Source organism: Cynocephalus volans, chromosome 3 (genome assembly GCF_027409185.1).
Source record: "Cynocephalus volans isolate mCynVol1 chromosome 3, mCynVol1.pri, whole genome shotgun sequence".
Lineage (NCBI taxonomy): Eukaryota > Metazoa > Chordata > Mammalia > Dermoptera > Cynocephalidae > Cynocephalus > Cynocephalus volans.
In genome coordinates this window covers 14,419,937-14,438,207 of record NC_084462.1, presented here as the reverse complement: position 1 = coordinate 14,438,207, position 18,271 = coordinate 14,419,937, and the positions used below count along the sequence as shown (strand labels likewise).

At 43.6% G+C, this 18,271-nt stretch overlaps 1 protein-coding gene across 11 annotated transcripts in view; it reads right to left on the bottom strand.

Annotated features, from left to right (window-relative positions):
- The window catches only part of ZNF544 (zinc finger protein 544), a 32,164-nt gene extending 14,356 nt beyond the window's left edge, over positions 1-17,808 (bottom strand). For 6 of the 11 annotated variants that reach the window (XM_063092022.1, XM_063092023.1, XM_063092010.1 and 3 more), the window contains exons 1-5: positions 17,782-17,808; positions 17,114-17,264; positions 3,636-4,047; positions 1,927-2,018; positions 9-135 (exon numbers count right to left, since the gene is read on the bottom strand). In XM_063092022.1, coding sequence (XP_062948092.1) covers positions 9-135; positions 1,927-2,018; positions 3,636-3,678 — 262 coding nt within the window. In that variant the 5' untranslated portion in view covers positions 3,679-4,047; positions 17,114-17,264; positions 17,782-17,808. The other 5 variants (XM_063092012.1, XM_063092014.1, XM_063092015.1 and 2 more) reach the window with 5 other exon arrangements.
- Between the last annotated feature and the right edge of the window lie 463 nt (positions 17,809-18,271).

Sequence of the window (18,271 nt, the reverse complement as noted above, 5' to 3'; positions counted from 1 at the left end):
CACCTTACCCAGGGAGACCAGATGCCTACAGGTCTCCAGTGTCACATCACGGTACAGTGTTCTCTGGGCTGGGTCCAGTTGCCTCCACTCCTCCTGTGTGAAGGTCACGGCCACATCCTCGAAGCTAAGAGGTGCCTGAAACATCACATGCCACTGCTCATGAGACACAGAACCCAGGACACATGTACAGGCTCCTGCTATGGTCTCAATGTTGGTGTCCCCCCAGAATTCACAAGTTGGAGTCTAATACCCAATGTAATAGTATTAAGATGTGGGGCATTTACAAGGTGATTAGGTCATAAAGGTTTCACGCTCATGAATATGATTAATGCCCTTAAAAAAGAGGCTTGAGGGAGCCTGTTCATCCCACCTGCCATGTGAGGACACATAAAAGGTGCCATCTGAGGAAGCAGGTCCTCACAAGACACCAAATTTGCTGGCAACTGGCTCTTGGAATTCCCAGCCTCCAGAACTGTGAGCAATAATTACTGTTTATAAATTACCAGTGTAAGTAAGGCATTTTATTACAGCAGCCCAAATGGCAGGTCCACGTACATGGTATGCACTTCTACTTCTCTCTGAGCATCTCACCTATTTGCCAGTCACACCACTGATCCTGAGTTCTGGACTGGAAATGATGGGAACTGCACTAAGAGATCCCCACCCCCAGCTTTTTGATAAAATCACAGATTAAAAACCAGGCAAAGAGAACACTCAGCAAACTACAGACTGTAGGACAAATCTGGAGTGTGGTGTATTTTCAGAAGGCTAATGCTATAGACTAAATTGTGTCCCCCAAAATTTATATGTTAAAGCCCTAATTTCTAATGTGACAATATTTGGAGATAGGACATTTAAGGAGGAGTAAGGTTAAATGAGGTCATAAGGGTAAGGCCCTAATCCAATGGGACTGGTGTCCTATAAGAAAAGACACAAAAGAGGGCTCAAACTCCCCTCCCAACTCCATGTAAGGACACAGCAACGTAAGGACAGACTTCTGCAGGCCAGGAAGAGGGCCCTCGCCAGACATTGACCATGCCAGCACCCTGATCTTGGACTTCCAGCCTCCAGAACTGTGAGATAAAAAGTTTCTGTTACTTAAGCTAGTCTGTGCCATTTTGTTACGGCAGCCTGAGCTAACTAATTTAGCTAAGAATGGATTTTACATTTTTAAAGGGAGGGAGTGGAGGAGGACTCGGAGGAAAGGGGAAGAGACAGAGACCATATATGGCCTGCATAGCCTAAAATAGTTACCATTTGGCCCTTTACAGAAAATGCCTGCCAAGCATCCTCTCAAGCAAGGGGCTATAAGCCCTGGGGGCCAGGCCTGAGACGGTGTCCTAGCTTTACACCTTACTGGCTGGACACTTGGACATGTCCTTGAACTTCTCCAGCATGTGCTGCCGTGATGTGGCTATGAAGATAGCCTCCAGCATGGGGGCATCTCACAGGATCCGAGGGGCACTGGACCTCTGGCACCCAGGCAATGTGTGTGGCATTGGTACGCTGAATGAGGTCAGAGACCTGTGCTTCACACCAGGGGTTATACTGTGAACAGCAGACCCTTTAGGCGACACTGGTACTTTAAGGACACACCCTCCTGAGTGCTCTCAGTGAGGATCTAGGGGTCAGTGTGGCTGCCCAAGGATATGAGGCTTAGTCCTTCCCGCACTCAAGTGCCCAATGAGCAAGCACCACAAGTAAAATGTCTGAAGCAGAGACCTGGCCCAGCAGACCAGGTGTGGATGCCTCATGCTAGGTCTGGTCCAAGGTGCTTTATCTGTGCAGAGCCTGGAGGTTTCACGAGGAAGCATAAGCCTGCATTATGGAGCTCTCATGTGCCAGCCTGAGGAGGCAGGTGCTATTCTTGGACCCATTTTACAGCTGAGGAGACTGAGGCACCGAGAGCAAAGGTCCCCCACTCACCTGGGATGGGATGGGCTGAGAATATGCGTCCATTTCCTCCTCATACCTGAAGAGACTGTTGTGAAGAGGGCAGAGGTCCTCAGAAGGCAGGGCTGCAGTGGAGGAACAATTAGGGATTCAGTCCCACCTCAGTTTCCCCACTCCCTGAGCACCACCCCCAGCCCCAGATAAAGCAGAGTGGCTGGCAACATTGCAGGAACATTCTCTCGGGGTCTGAGGAGAAGGGAAGCCAGCTCCTGAGTTTCCACCTGCTGAGCTTCCCCCCTGTCTAAGCTCTGAGGTCAGCAGAGGTGGCTTGGAGGACATTCCAGTTGTAGGAGTGGGCCTCACACTGGACATGAATCTGGGCTTCCCCAGGTTTCAGGTGAATGCTTGGGCACGTGCTAGTGTCCTAACTGTGAGTCCACAGATACACAGCCAACCCTCAACAGTCAAGTACAAGGAGAGGCCAATTTTTCCTGTCATTTCAAGACACCAAGTAAGGGGAGGTGGAGGAAGGATGTCAAAGCAATTGTACAATTTAAAATATCACAGTGAAACATGAGCTGGTTTCAGAAACAACAACAGGAGAGTAGAGACAAGGAGGATCTGAAAAATCCCCAGGAGGAAAGCAGAGGGCACGCCTTCCCTTGGGCAAAGCTGGGGGTGTGAGGATGCTGTCCCACTGCCAGGGCATGCTTATCATTTCCTGCTTTACTGAACTTTGTCATAGAACATACTATGTATATTCTGCTTATTAACATCTTGGCTGTAACCACATCACTGTCCCACTGAAAGAGTCTGAAAAAATCCTCTGGAATCTTGCACCAAACCCTTCCCCATATTTGCTTCCCATCACTGCACTTGTACCAAGCACACCCACACCTACACCCGTGTGCACACATGTACACCATCTCTTCAGTCACTGGTCATTCAGGATGACTGAACATTCCAGAAACATACCCTGCATCTATGCCTTTGCTTATGCTGAAGAACAATTGCTCTGATGGTGTCTTTAATTTGCATAGTTGCTATGGTTTGAATGTCCCTCCAAAGCTCATAGAAGCTTGAACCCATTATAACTGTTAAATGGGTAGGAAATCAGACTATTGTATTAGTGGGGCCTTTGGGAGGTGATTGGATTGTGAGGACTCTGTCCTCGTGAATGGAGTAATGGTTTTATGGGTTATTAGGGTGCAGACTGGGGGATTTACGAGAGGAAGAAAGCAGGTGGAAATGTGTTCTTCTCATCCCTCGCCATGTAATATTCTATACCACCTAAGACTCTGTAGAGTCCCCACCAGGAAGAAGGCTCTCACCAGATGTACCCCCTGGACCTTGGACTTCCCAATCTCCAAAACTGTAAGAAATAAACCTCTTTTCTTTATACATTACCCAGTTTCAGGTATTCTATTTTCAGCAACAGAAAATGGACTAACACAATAGTGCTTTCTGGCTCACAAAGAGCCTTGAACTCTGACCCCCTGGAAAAGTGAAACAATCCCCACATAGGCTAGAGGAGCAGATAAAGAGAACCCCCTGCAGAAACCAAACACCCTTACTTGTCAGTTCTTGCAGGCAGATACTCACCATTCTACCAGGTTTGAACAATGGCATTTTTCTCATCCCATATTCTCGAGAAAACCAATTTGCAGTGGAAAATCAAATATTGAGCCATGCACTGTGAAAATCTCACTTTCTCCACGCCTTATTTTTCAGGCAGTTCTCACCTTTCTCTTCAAATGCTTGGGAAACTTCTTCCACCAGCGTCATCTCTTTGTTGCAGTTGTCCAGGTGCTGGGGCTTTGTTTAGGGCCTGAGCTCCCCAGAAAGGGTGTTGGGGAACCACTCCTGGACAGGAATGCAGTGCCTGGGGCTGAGCCAGGGCCTCACAAGGGCCTGAAAACTTGCAGCTGCTGGAACCATGTCCTCCTCAATGACTCTCTCATTTCCCAGGCAATGTCTTCTGAGAATTCTATTGCTCCCAAACACTTCTGGAGTCTGAGAACTACTTTCTTAAGGTTAATCTTGCAGGGACACTCTCCCTCTGGGCACAACCTTCATGGCGGGTCCTAATCTCTCTTCTGAGTGGACACTTGATATTCTTCAGGCAAACCAAGCACTCAAGTCCTCCAAAAATAACTAGAAAAAGAAGACAGAGGGGGCTGAGCAGTAAATTCAATGCTCAAACATAAGACAATGCCTTCAAAAAATAGGGATTATATTTGACCTCGGTGTCAGGGCCAGCCTAGATAGGGCATCAATAAACACACAAGAAAATGAATGCGGAATGATTAGAGTTACTATCAAATAACAAGTTTGGGGTGGGCGAGACCATTCATACCTCACTAAAAAACATTTAAAGTGCAACATGAGCCCATGACAAAATGTTTAACTTGCAAGCCATTTAGAGTTGGTGTTGAGTACACATTTACCTGACTCTCAACATTAACCTTACTCAAAAGAGCAAAATGACCATCACACACCTACTAGAGTGAGTGTGCAGTAAAGGGTTGACCCAGTGTCTTTTTGATGTACCGTACCTGTGAGTATAAGCTTTTCTGAGTTCTGAGAGTCCTTCTAGTCAATCATCAAACCTAAGGGTGGTCTTGGGGACTTCCCCACAGTGTCAGGTTCAAATAAAAGACAAAGCCACAAAAATAAACATGACTTTAGGAATTTAGAGCATTTCTTTATTGCAGTGGTTCTCCACTGTGGGCAGTTTTGCCCTCAGGGGACATTTGGCAATGTTTGAATACGTTTTGTTTCTCACAACTCAGAGGAGGGAAGGTATAGAAGGGGAATGCTAGTGGCTACCATATAAGGGGCAGAGGCCAGAGATGGTGCTAAACACCTTACAGTGCATAGGACAGCTCCTACCACAGAGAATGATCCAGCCCCAAATATCGTTAGTGTTGAGGTTGAGAAACTGCTTTACAAGAAGATGGGAACTTGAGGGCAAGGCTATGTCATAGGGGCACCAAAACTTTTCAGCTCTGGGCCAACTGCACAGATTAGCAGATGTGAAGAAAATCCATGGTTATAGGTTGGCCGGCCCTCTTTATTTTCATCAATTTCTCTTCCTGAATAAAATGGAGAACTCAGAGGCTAGTCAGAAGTGACAGTAAACTCTCAGAAGACTCTTACCTCCTATGCATCAGAAGAAACCCATGCAAAGGGCTGTTCCTCACCATGATTCCACCAAACCTGTGTCCATATGCCCTTTCATGCTTTTTCCTCTGCCTGTCTCAGCTGATCTCAGTCCCTCCCTTTGCACACTGATTAGGGTTTTCCAATTTTTTTTTTTTTTTTTTTTTTTACCATAACTGTGGTTGGCTGAATAATGGCGCCCAAAGATGTCCACATCCTAATCCCTGGAACCTGTGATCATGTTACCTCACATGGCAAAAGGGACCCTGGAAGTGGAGTTGAGGATTTTGAGATGGAGAGATTATAGGGTAGGGTTGATGTCATCATAATGAGCCTTATAAAGAGGGAGATAGAAGGGTCAGAGACAGAGGAGATGTGATGACAAACATGAAGGGTCCTGAGCCAGAAACCCACATGTCGTCTCTACCCGGTATACTGTAGACCACTCATATATGTACTTCTCAACCTGGCAATGTTTAATACCTGATCCTCACATGTGTACTGAGAATACAAGGGGCCAAGCAAAGACACTGGAAGTCTTTCTTGACCCCTCCCACATGCTTTCCTGTCACACACAATCACAAAGACCTGGAGTCTCACCTTTCAAACATGATGAGCCTCTCCTCATGATGGATCCCCTATGCCTGGGCTGGTATTGTTTCTTGCTTGGGTTACCACAGCAGATCCGACTGGGTCCTGACTCCTGTCTTTCCTCCTTTCTCCCAGGAATCACAGGGACCATTAAAAAATAAAGCCTGTCACCCTTTGTAGTGGTCTCAATTCCTCCACAAGCTCCAGAACTCCATTTGTGGATTAAAATCACCCATGAAATGCTGGTTCAGACACTCACTGCAGACCTCATGTGAGGTCTTCATTAAGTGGAACATCTGTCGGTTATCTGATCTCACCAGGCTTCCCCTCCAGACATTCATATGTGATTTTCCATCTGCTTGTCACCTTGCTAACTCCATAGGTCTCTGCTTCCATGCCAATTATAGGCCGTACAAATAAAGCTCTGGGCTTCTGGTATTAAATTCACACACTGGGTTATCCCTGCCCCAATGATATTTAAGATACAAAAAGAAAATATATAAGAAACATAGGGAGGATAAATAGCAGGAAGATAGGCAAAGCGATGGTGGGTACGGGGTCCTCCAGCTGTGGCCTGCAGGGGCCACTCAGGAAGTGGTGGGGGCTAGGGTCTGGCTCCTGCACCCTGAGAGGGCAAGCCACTCTCCAGGCTATGCTGTGCAAGAAACAAGGCTTCAATATAAGACCAGCGCCGCCATGCCCCCCCCAACCTACTTGCTGAAAAACCTGTTGACAAATGTTGCCAGAGACCAGTGAGCTGCTTGCCTGGTGTATTAGTGTCCTGTGGCTTCTGTGACAAATCACCACAGAACTGTTAGCTCAAAACAACAGAAATTTATTTTCTTACTGTTTTGCAGCCCAGAAGTTTTTCTGTTGACTGCCTTCTTTATTTATTGCTTTCATTTCCTTGTTATTTGTTTTGAGAAATGGGTGAGCTGAGACTAGAAAACCTCTAGGAGAGCATTCCTACCTCACTATTTTCCTTTAAAAGTCACCAACAGATAAAAGTGAAGGGGTCCGAACAGCTAAGTCACAAACGAGTAAACAAACACCTGAGAAGCTGCCTCATCTTACCTGAAAAAGAAATGAGAACCCCAAATGCAGGCTGAGATCTGGTGAAGGGAAGGCTGAGATGTGATGAAGAGATGACAGGAAGGGAATCTGGTACAAGTGGAAAGCAGATTGGCAATGCATACAACAGCCTTGAATGATCAAAACCTTGAGTTCTAGAAATCCCATTACTGGAAAGATGGAAAAGTTTTAAGGATAAAGGATGGTGATCACATGATAGTGAAAAAAAAAATGGATGTACCCTAAAATTTTAATAGTAAGAGTCAAGCAATCCACGGAACATCCTCTTGATGTTTATGACAATACATTTAAATTAAGGCTTTCAGTGAATAATCATAAGGAATATTCAAAAGTTTTTAATTTTTAATCTATTTACAAGTTACAGAGCAGTTATACTCTTGGACATTTATTTCATACACAAGTGAAAACAATGTGTACACAAAAACCTGTACACAAATGTTCATAGCAGCTTTTACCATAATAGCAAATTACAAGAAATAACCAAACATGTCCCTCAATGGGTGAATGGCTAAACAAACTGTTATACATGGCAAACCACTCAACAATAAAAGGAATAAACTACCGAAACATGTAGTAAACTCTATAGATCTCAATGGCATTATAATTAGTGAAAAACAGTCAATTTCAAAAGTAAAATAAATAAGTAAAACTTTTTTTTTTAATGGAGAGATATATACCTTGTTCATGGATTAGAAGACTCAACATAGTAAAGATGTTAATTCTCCCTAAATTGATCTATGGGTTTAACCAATTCTTATCACAATCCCAACAATGTTTTCTGAAGATAAAGACAAGTTTATTCTACAATTTATATGGAAAAGCAAAGTCCCTAGAATAGCTAAAACAATTTTGAAACAAAAGAATGAATTGGGAAGAATCAGTCCTCCTGATTTTAAGTCTTACTATATAGTTACAATAATCAACGCACTGTGGTATTAGTAGAGGGATAAACACCTAAATCAATGGAATAGAAAAGGGAACTAGAAACAGATTGACAAAAATATGTAGAGCTGATTTATTTTAGAGATGCAAAATAATGCAATGGAGAAAGAATATGCTTTCAACAAATGGTGTCAGAGTAATTGGATACCGATAGGTTAAAAAAAAGAACCTCAGGGCTGGCTGGTTAGCTCAGTTGATTAGAGCACGCTGCTGATAACACCAAGGTGCAGTGTTCAATCCCTGTATTGGCAAGCTGTGAGAAAAAAAAAAGAACCTCGACCTAAGAATTACATCTTATACAAAATTTAACTCAAAATAGATCACAGACTTACATAGAAAACAAAACCATAAAAAATTCAGAAAAAAAAAAAATGGAAGAAAACCTTTGGAACCTACAATAGTTTTTAGACTTGACACCAAATGCATAATACACAAAAGGAAAAAATGATAAATTGGACCACATCAAAATGACAATCTTTTGTTCTGTGAAAGCCCAGGTGAAGAGGATGAAAATAACAAATTACAGACTGGGAGTAAATATTTGCAAACCACATATCCGACAAAGGACTCGTAGCTAGAACATGCAAAGAACTTGTAAAACTCAACATTAAATAAACAAACCAATTAGAAAATGAACAAAAACATGGACAAACATTTCACCAAAGAAGATACAGAAACAGCAAATAAGCACATGAGAAGACGCTCAACAGCGTCAATCATTAGAGAGACAAATCAAATCCACAATGAGCTGTCACTACACATCCGTTAGAACGGCTTAAAAAAAAAAGGAACAATATCAAATGCTGGAGAGGACATGAGGAAACCTGGGCACTCACACACTGCCGGTGGGAATGTAAAATGGTACAGCCATTTGTGGTATGGAAAATAGTTTGGTAGTTTCTTTTAATGCGATAAATGAACTTTCCATACAACCCAACAATTGGGCATTTATCCTAGAGAAATGAAAATTTATATTCACACAAAAACTTGTACACAAATGTTAAAAGTAGTTCTATAGCCACAAACAGGAAACTACCCAAATGTCCTTCAGTGGGTGAATGGTTAGACAATCTGTGAGAACTCCATGCCATGGGCTACTGTTCAGCAAGAAAAAAGAACAACTGATCCACACAACAACTTGGATGGACAAAAAGGCAATTATGCTGCGTATAAAAAGTCAGTCTCAAAAGATTACATACTGTATGATTACATTTATATAGTACTCTTTTTTTTTTTTTTTAAGAGGAGTTGAGGATGGCATTTGAAGCTGGAAGGGCCCTCAAGTGGGTAAGTCACTTCACTTATGGGGGCCTCAGTTTCCCCACCCGTGAACATTAGGAAAGGAAAGCAAAATATGGAACACGGAACTTGTGTGTCATTCTTGCACGGTTCCAATTTTAGCATATGCGCTGCCAAAGCGAGCACCATTTACATCATATTCTTAAAGTAATAAGAATATAGAGATAGAGTACAAGGGTTGGAGATGGGAGAGAAGAGGTGGATGTAGATATAAATGGATAGCAGGGAGCCTTGTGGTGATAGTTCTGTGTCTTTATTGTGGTGGTAGTTACACAAAGCAATATATGATAAAACTAGATAGAACTATACACATGCACGCACATGCACACTAATGAGTGCATGTAAAACTGGTGATATCTGAATAAGCTCCATGGTGTGTACCAATATTAATTTTATGGCTTTGATATTGCATATAGTTATGCAAGATGTGAACACTGGAGGTAGCTGGGTGAAGGGTGCATGGAATCTCCCTGTACATTTTTTTGCAACTTTTTGTCAATCTATAATTATTTCAAAATTAAAAGTTAAAAAGTTATGTACTGTACGATTCCTTTCATAAAACATTCTCAAAAGGACAAAACTATAGCGATGGAGAACATATCACAGTTGCCAGAGGACAGGGATGGGTGTGGTTTGGGTGTGAATACAAAGAGGTAGTACAAGGAAGATCTTTTGTGGTGATGGAACAGTTCTGTATCTTGACTGCAGTGGTGATTCTACTAATCTATACATGGGATAAAACTGCATAAAACAATACACACACAAACTGGCACACACACAAATGGAGGCTAAAAAATGGTAAAAATTGAGTCAGGTTTGTAGTCTAGGCAACAGTACGTACCAATGTCAAGGTCCTGCTTTGGAGGACCAACATGTCATCCTTTGGAGAATCTGGGTGAAGGGCACATAGGGCACTTTGTACTATTGTGCAACTTCCTGTAAGTCTATAATGATTTCAAAACAAAGTTGTTTTTAAAATCACACAAATTTAAAAAATTAATTTATTTAAATTGACAAATATAAACTACACATATTTATCATGTAATGTTGTTTCGAAATATGTATACACTGTGGAATGGCTAAATTGTGGTAATTAACATACACATTACTTCACATACTTATTTTTTTGTGGTGAAAACACGTAAAATCTACTCTCAGCAATTTTCCACAATACAGTAAGTACATTGTTATTAACTATAATGACCATGTTGCATCAATCACACAAATGTTAGGTTCACTACACAAAAAGTGAAAGATGCAAATAGTTAGAAGTAAAAATAATCAGTAATCCAACATCTCAGAGATAGCCACTGTTATCATTTTGTGTGTATATTCTTTGAGAAATCTTCCTTTATCAACACAAACCTGTCCACTGATTATTTAATTTTTTATTTTTTTCCCCGCCCCCCTTCCACTGATCATTTATAATGTGCTTCTGTAAAATTGTGATCATAACATAAACACTCTTTTGAAACAGCACAACAAATTTTCTTCCAATGCCAAAAAACAAATATCACTGCAATTAATGGCTGCATTTAATAAAAGGACCATAATTTGCTAACCATTTATATATTATAGTCTCCAATTTCTAAGAACTTAGCATTTCTGCATGATTAGGACTTTTCCAAATTTCACTCTTACACTAGCCCTATCTATAATGGCCACCTTTGCTTTCACACATACCTGAATTTCTAAATATAGTTGGCACTTGGTACCCATGGGGGATTGATTCCAGGACACCGGGTGGAGACCAAAATCTATGGATGCTCAAGTCCCTTATATAAAATGGTGTAGTATTTGCATATAACCTACGCACATCCTCCTGTATATTTAAAAAATCATCTTTAGATTACTTATAATACCTAATATTATGTAAATGCTATATAAATAGTTGTTACATTGTATTGTTTAGGTAATAGGGACAAGGAAAAAATGTCTGTTCAATACAGACACAACCATCCCTTTTCCCCCCAAATATTTTCGAACAGTGGTTAGTTAAATCCATGAATGCGGAACCCATGGATACACAGGGCTGACTGTATATGTGTTCAGGCTAAATATTGAGAAGTAGAATTGCTAGGTCAAAAGGCTATCATTAGGGTTTCTGACAAACTGCCAGGCAGCCCCCAACATGCTGCATCCATTTATACAAGCAATGGGGAGTAGTTTCTCAAGCCATCATAATATGACAGGAGAGGAAAACAAGCAGTGTCATTACCAACAATGATTAACTCTGGTCTCTACCCAGGTGCCAAGTGCCAGGCCAGGGATGGAAGTGTGAGCTAGACCCAGCAAGGGCATGGTGTGGCCTTTTCCCAGGTAGCAAGGAGGCCAGGTGAGCAAACTGGCAAGAATAATGAAGTGTGGTCAGCACTGGGTCAGGGAAAGACCACTGTGCAAGGCCCACAGGGTGAGATGATGGTTAGGCTAAGGGAGCAGGAGGCACCCCAGTGCACATACGGAGGCCCAAACTGGGGACACCCCAGCCTGTTACATGACGTGAGAGTGGAGAAGAAGGTAAGAGCCAGGGCTGGAAGAGGGTGCCTACAAGTTTAGACTCCATCTAAGGTAAAGGAAAGGCATTCTGGGCTTTATGCAGATTGCAGGACAGGACGGATAATGGACTGTGGGGAGTAAACGTGGAACTGGAGAGAATAGAAGTGGTTACCAACAGAGTCCTGGACTCAAGGGACAGCAGGGTGGATGAATGGAAGTGGGTAGATTCATTCTGTACCTTGGAAGCAGAATCGCTTATGCAATAAATGTGGGAGTGAGGAATCAACAATGATATCTCTTGTTCTGGATTGAAGAACTTTGCAAAGTTTATACCTTTTACTGGAATGGACAAGAACGGGGAGGGGAATCAAGACATGTTAAGGTTGGACACAATTCCCAAGTGGAGATGTTAAGCAGGCAGTTAGATTTGCCAGAGAAGAAACTCGAGCACAAACATAAAGATACTGATATTGTTTGGATATGTTTGTCCCCCCAAAGCTCATATTGGAATCTGATCACCATTGTGGCAGTGTTGGGAGGTGTTTGGGTCATGGGGGTGGATACCTTACGAATAGATTAATATGGGGTGTGTGGGGGGTGAGTGAATTCTCACAGGAATGGATTAGTTTCTATGAGAGCTGGTTGTTAAAAGGAGCCTGGCACCTCCCTTCTCCCTCTTGCTTTCTTGCTCACTGTGTGATCTTCTTGTCCCCACCAGCTGCCCTGCTGCCTTCTGCCATGAGTGGAAACAACTTGAGGCCTGAGCCAGACACACCTCCCCAGAAAAGGGAGGCAAATAAACCTCTTTTCTTTATAAATTATAAACCTTTCTTTTCTTTATAAATTTAGGTATTCTGTTATAGCAACACAAAAATGGACTAATACAGATATTTAAACCAATGAGACTTAGCAGTGCTTAAACTAAAAAGGGACAATGAAATTACAGACAGAAAAAAGGACCCAGGACCAAGGGAACTCCATGATTCACAAATCTTATAAAGGAGGAAACTTGTATATACAAAAGAAAGTCTGAATCAGTCTTTTCAATTTTCCCTGGGCAGAGCAAGTTACGGTACAGACAGAAGTGTATAGATAAATAACTACATAAATAATCTAGCTTGACATTATATTTAAAATAATTTATTATACTCTATTTTGTCTTCTTGATCAGTCCAATTCTAACATTTGTGTTGAAGTTTCCCATGTGCTTTTTTTCACACTTCCTTTAAATTACTAACTTTTTGCTTTGCATCTTTGTTATAGTGTCTGGTACATCAATATTCAAGATTACTGTATCTTCTTCCTGTATCCCAACTTTTATCACTAAAAATGTCTTTCTCTTAATGCTGTGGTACCAACATTCCTCTTTATCTGATATTATCTCGTCACACATTTCCTCATTTGCTTTCACCAATATATCTATGCCTTTCCCACCAGCCTTTTTTTCACAACCTAAATCATCTGACTCTGGTAAAGAGCACATAGCTTTAACTTTTTATTTTTAATTCAATCTCAAAGTGCCTTTAAAAACAGAGTTCAATCTATCACATTTATTATAAGAACTGATCTTATTTCTACCATTACATATTATATTTTCTATTACTTTTGTTTTTCCTTTCTTCGCTTTACCATAGGAATCAAATTTCTTTAAATGTGCTTTTTCCTTTGGTGATTGGGAAGGTATACCATATATTACCATTCCACTACTAGTAATCTTCATATTTTAAACACATATTTATAACTGCCTTTCTCTACCAATATACCACAAAGAAACAATAACTATGCCTTGCCCATCTTTCTTGCTTGGAGACAAAGAAATTCAATCCTCATTAGCACCTACGTTTTGTCCTTCTTTATATTAGCTTCCTACTGCTGCTGTAACAAATAACCATAAATTTTGTACCTTAAAACAACACAAATTTATTCTCTTACAGTTCTGGGTATCAGAAGTCCAACACTGGCCTCACCGGGCTGAAATCAAGATGTTGGCAAGATTACAATCCTTCTAGAAGCTCTAGTGGAGAATCTGCTTCCTTGCCTTTTCCAGCTTCTAGAGGCCGCCCAGACTCCAGGGCTTGTGTCCCATGGCCAGCAGTCTCATTATTCTGACCTCTTTCTGTGGTCACATCAACTTCTCTGACTCTTGACTCTCCTGTCTCCTTTTTATCAGGACCCTTGAAGATACTGGTCTCACCAAGATGATGCAGGATCATCTCTGCATCTCAATATCCTTTAACTTAATCATATCTGCAAAGATCCTTTTGGCATGCAACCTAGCATACTGACAAGTTTTCAAGGATTAGAATCTGGATATGTTTGGAAGCCATTATACTGCCTACCAAAAACTTTAAGTTTTACTTTTCTTACAGAAAGCCTGTTCTTTAAAAATCCTTCCCTAAAACTTAAACAATTACAACCTATTAACAATAACAGTTCAGATTAAAAAAAAAAAAGATTTAAAAGTTTTTGTTTCTTTGTCAAACACTATCACAACCATAAAGGATATAGTTTTTTAAAAAATCACAAATTTGTGATATAAAAAACAAAGGTACATAATAAAAAGGCATATTATTCTGTCTCATTTCAAAAAAGGGATTCTGTAAATTATTGCATACTTTTCCAGAAATGTTACTTGTGTCTAAAAGCATGTGTTTCTTTTATATTTTATAATATAAAATGTGTGCTTCATCTTTACACATGCAGACACATAAATGGAATCAACACACTTATTTCGTCAGCTTTTTTCACTTATATTTCCTCCACTCCATTATAAACCCATACATACACATTGACGGTATGTTTTTCTGTGGCTATCTAGTAATTTAGTCTACACATGTACCATAATTTATTTAGATGGACATCTAGGTTTTCCCTGTTTTCTGGATATCATGAACAATGGATAACAAACCTCTTTGCACATATATTTTGCACATCTGTGTATCTCTCAAGGAGAAATGCTAAGAGGTAGAACTGTGAGGACAAAGGAGGACTGCAGTTTAAAATCTCAGTTAATGTTGCCAAAGCTCCTTGCAAAAAGGTTGCTGCCATTTACACCAGTATGCCTCCCATCAACAGTATGTGAGATGCCCTTTCCCTTGGCTCTAGGATTTGAACACCACATATTATTTTAAAAAAAATAGTTAATTCCGTCTAAATTTATTTTTATTTTTTAAAAGATGACTGGTAAGGGGATCTTAACCCTTGACTTGGTGTTGTCAGCACCACACTCTCCCAAGTGAGCCACGGGCCGGCCCTCCATCTAAATTTAATCTGTAAATTTAAGAAACATACCACTAGGAATAGTTTTTGAACTTGACAAAATTATATTCTAGCTTCTTTGAAAATAAAGACCTATGAGAAAGAAGAGGAGCAAGTGACAGACACAAACAGGGTGTTCACAATAAAATCAACAGCATGGCTGATAAATGTGAAAAGATGCTCCGCATCAAACACATATGAATTAAAACGCACTGGGGCCTACGATCCCAGCCTCCTCCCTTGGCAAATGCCCCTAGCTTCCTGTACCTCAGAATCCACTGACCACTCAGGCTAGACTTCCTACAGGCCAGGCACCATGCCCTGTTCTTTGCCTGAATTCATGTATTTGATCTTCCTTGTAACCCCACAAGGGAGATTATCAGTGTTCTCCCTGATTTGTGGATGAGGAAACTGAGGCAGAAAGAGCTTGAGTAAAACTTAACTAAGGCCTCGTGACTGGAAAGTAGGAAGCTGGGAGCTCTGCAGGCCCGGCCCTAAGCACACTGCAATCCCAGCTCTCAGCCTCCCCCTCTGACAGACTCCAGCCCAGTCCACTGCCCCTGTTCTCTTTCTTAGCACCCTTGGCCCTAGGCCCACCTCTTGGCCTCTCTGACCTGGCTGCTCTGTGCAATCTGCTCTACACCATTGTCTGCTCTCTCTGCCAAACCCTGCTGGTTTCTGAGTCCTGGTATGGGACTTTGCCACCATTCACTCCATCTCCACCCCCCTACAATGGCAAAGCCCGCAGTCTCACTCCTCAGTCTGGCCCCTCCCACTGTCCTCTCTCTGCAGACAAACCTGCCTCTTAATTCACTCCAAGGGATGACCCTGGACTCCTCCAACATTCTGATACACAAACTCCTCTCCAGTAGCTCCCCTCAACTTCTGAGGGGAGAAGTTTTCTTTCTGGTCAAGACAGATCCCATATCCGTTTAATTCCATATCTCACCCCCACCCACACACCTCTTCTCTTCATGGCTGAGCTCTTGACAGAGCATCCAACATTCCCAGTCTCCCCCTCCTCACCCTTCCCATCCCTTCCCTGCCCTCTCATCCCTGAAAACACACCCACACACTCACACACCCACACTAATGTACAGCACACCCGAGAAGGCTGCTCACTATCCTAGGTGATACTATCTTGTCCTGACACTCATGGCCATCCTGGGTAATCTCCCACTGCTGTGTCCATCTCTGCCCTCTGACCCTCTCTTTCCTTGTCAGGAGGTATCCAAGGGTGAGGGTTGAGAACACCCACTCTGTAGCCTGCTTTCAAAGTCCAGGCTCTACCATCTGCTGCTGTAGGGCTCCGAATGGGCCTCTTTAATCGCTTTAGGCCCCAGTTTTCTCATCCGTAGACATCTGGGAGAATAGCACACCCAGCCTCATAAAAAAGCGAGAAGGATTAAATGAGTTATAGAGCTTAACATCATGCTGACATGGAGAAGAAGGACAACAGATTTAGTCATAATGATTATACTTGGACATAAAATTCCCCTTCCATTCCTCATGCTGGGCCTGGGAGGGGGCTGGTCTGGCAGGAGTCCTGGCTGCAGAGCTGGGGAGGGGGTTGCTCCTGCTCTTTTCTTTTCCGGTTTCCTCCTTCCTTGCCTGTGGAGTGAGGTTTCCAGTGCTGCCCCAGGCTTCATGTCCAGGCCAGACCTCCAGGGTTGTCTGACACTGCCATTCCCTCCTACACATCCAGCCATGTCCCCCACAGGCTCTTCACTCAACACAGACTAACCATGAATTCCACATCTACCTTTCACTGTGACTTCCATTCTGGCTCAACACTGGAAACAGAAACACACAGCCTTCCTCAGCTCTTTCCATTCCCTCGGCATCCCTTCTTGCAGTAAGTTATTTCTACAGCCAGATGCTTGTCTACTCCCTTAGGCTCTTTGAAATCCAACCTCATGGGCTGGCCCATGCCTCACTTGGGAGTGTGTTGCTGTTAACACCAAGGCCACGGGTTCGGATCCCTATATAGGGATGGCCAGTTAGCTCACTTGGGAGAGCGTGGTGCTGATAACACCAACTCAAGGGATACGATCCCCTTACTGGTCATCTTTAAAAAAAAAAAAATAGAAAGAAAGAAATCCAATCTCATGCCTTCTTCATCAGTACTACCTTGTACGGTCCCCATCAAGTCCAGCCTGAACACAAATGGAACCACAGACTGTCACTTATAGGGCAACGTCCCTGATACACACACGGGCACACACACACACCACGCCATTCTGCTCACCTCTCCAGTCCCTAACTCGGGGCACAAGCGACACCTAACCACTGCAGGCCCCCAACAGCCTGGTTGTCCCTGCTGTTTACTTTGCCTGGACTACCCATAATCCTTTGCTCACCTGGAAAACACACACATTACCTTCAAACTGAGTTCAAGGTCCATGTACCAGTGGGAAAAAACCGTGTCCACGTTCTGGAACTGGAGAGACCTCTGGGGAGCAGTAGGGCTCATGTGCCTGGTGCCATTGTCAGAATGCTCTTGGCCACCACCTCCTGCAGAGGTGCATCTCCTGGTGATGAGAAGCGGGGGATGAACTGAGCGGGGAGAAAGGAGCCTTGAGAGGCCAGACCTGGGTGGGCAGCCCCTGCGTCCCCATACACGAGCCTGAAACCCCCAACACCAGCTAGGTGCTAACAAGGCACTGCAGCCCTCGATCCAGAACCTCCTTTGTGGCAGGAAAGCTTCAATCAGACTAGCCCCCTGCCTGGTCCTGCAGCCAAAGAGACCCCCGCCCTATTAGCCCCTTCCCTGGTCCTGCAGCAGGAGGTCCTCAGACAAGGTCGGATCCAGCCCAGAGCTAATGGAGGTCCCAGGGACCCTGACTGGACAAGCCCTCCCTGTTCCTGCGGCCGAAGGGAGCCCTGAGCAGGAGAGGCCCTGCCCCGACCAGGTCCCTGCCCCTGCCCAGCCACGCTCCCTTCCCCGACGCGGTCCAGGTCACTTCGGGCCACTCTGGCCCGGTGCTCCCCTCCCGCCCCCTCAGTTAACAGCAGAACCTCCGATCCGAATGCGGGCACTAGGCTCACCTGCGCGCGCCGGGGAATGGCGGCGCTTCCGGCGGGCAGTGGACGTGCACGCGCTCGGCGCAACGAACTACAACTCCCAGAAGGCCGCGCGCGGGCTGCCGTTGCTCCGGGCGTCGTCGTCGTCAAGGCCAGCGGTGTCTGGGCGCCGGCAGAAGCGACAAGCCGGTTGGCGGTGTGACAAACACTGCTGTTTCCTTTGATAGGCGCTCGTGATGTGGTTTAGAAAGTTGCTTTCCTTCGGCTCTTCTCCTTGGCGCGCCTGTCCTCTCGGGCCCCGGTGAATGGGCGACGGTCGTTCTCCTCCGACGTCCGTGGCTGGGGCTGTGGAGATAATGGCCCGCATCGAGGGCGGGATTCGTGTCTGAACTGTGCTCCAAGCCATCATTTCCTCATGGACTTCCCAACGCCTCGACCTGCTGGCGTAATAAACGAAGTCCGCTCGATGAGAACAATCCAAAGCTGTTTACTCAGCCCGCTGTGGCAAGGGCGT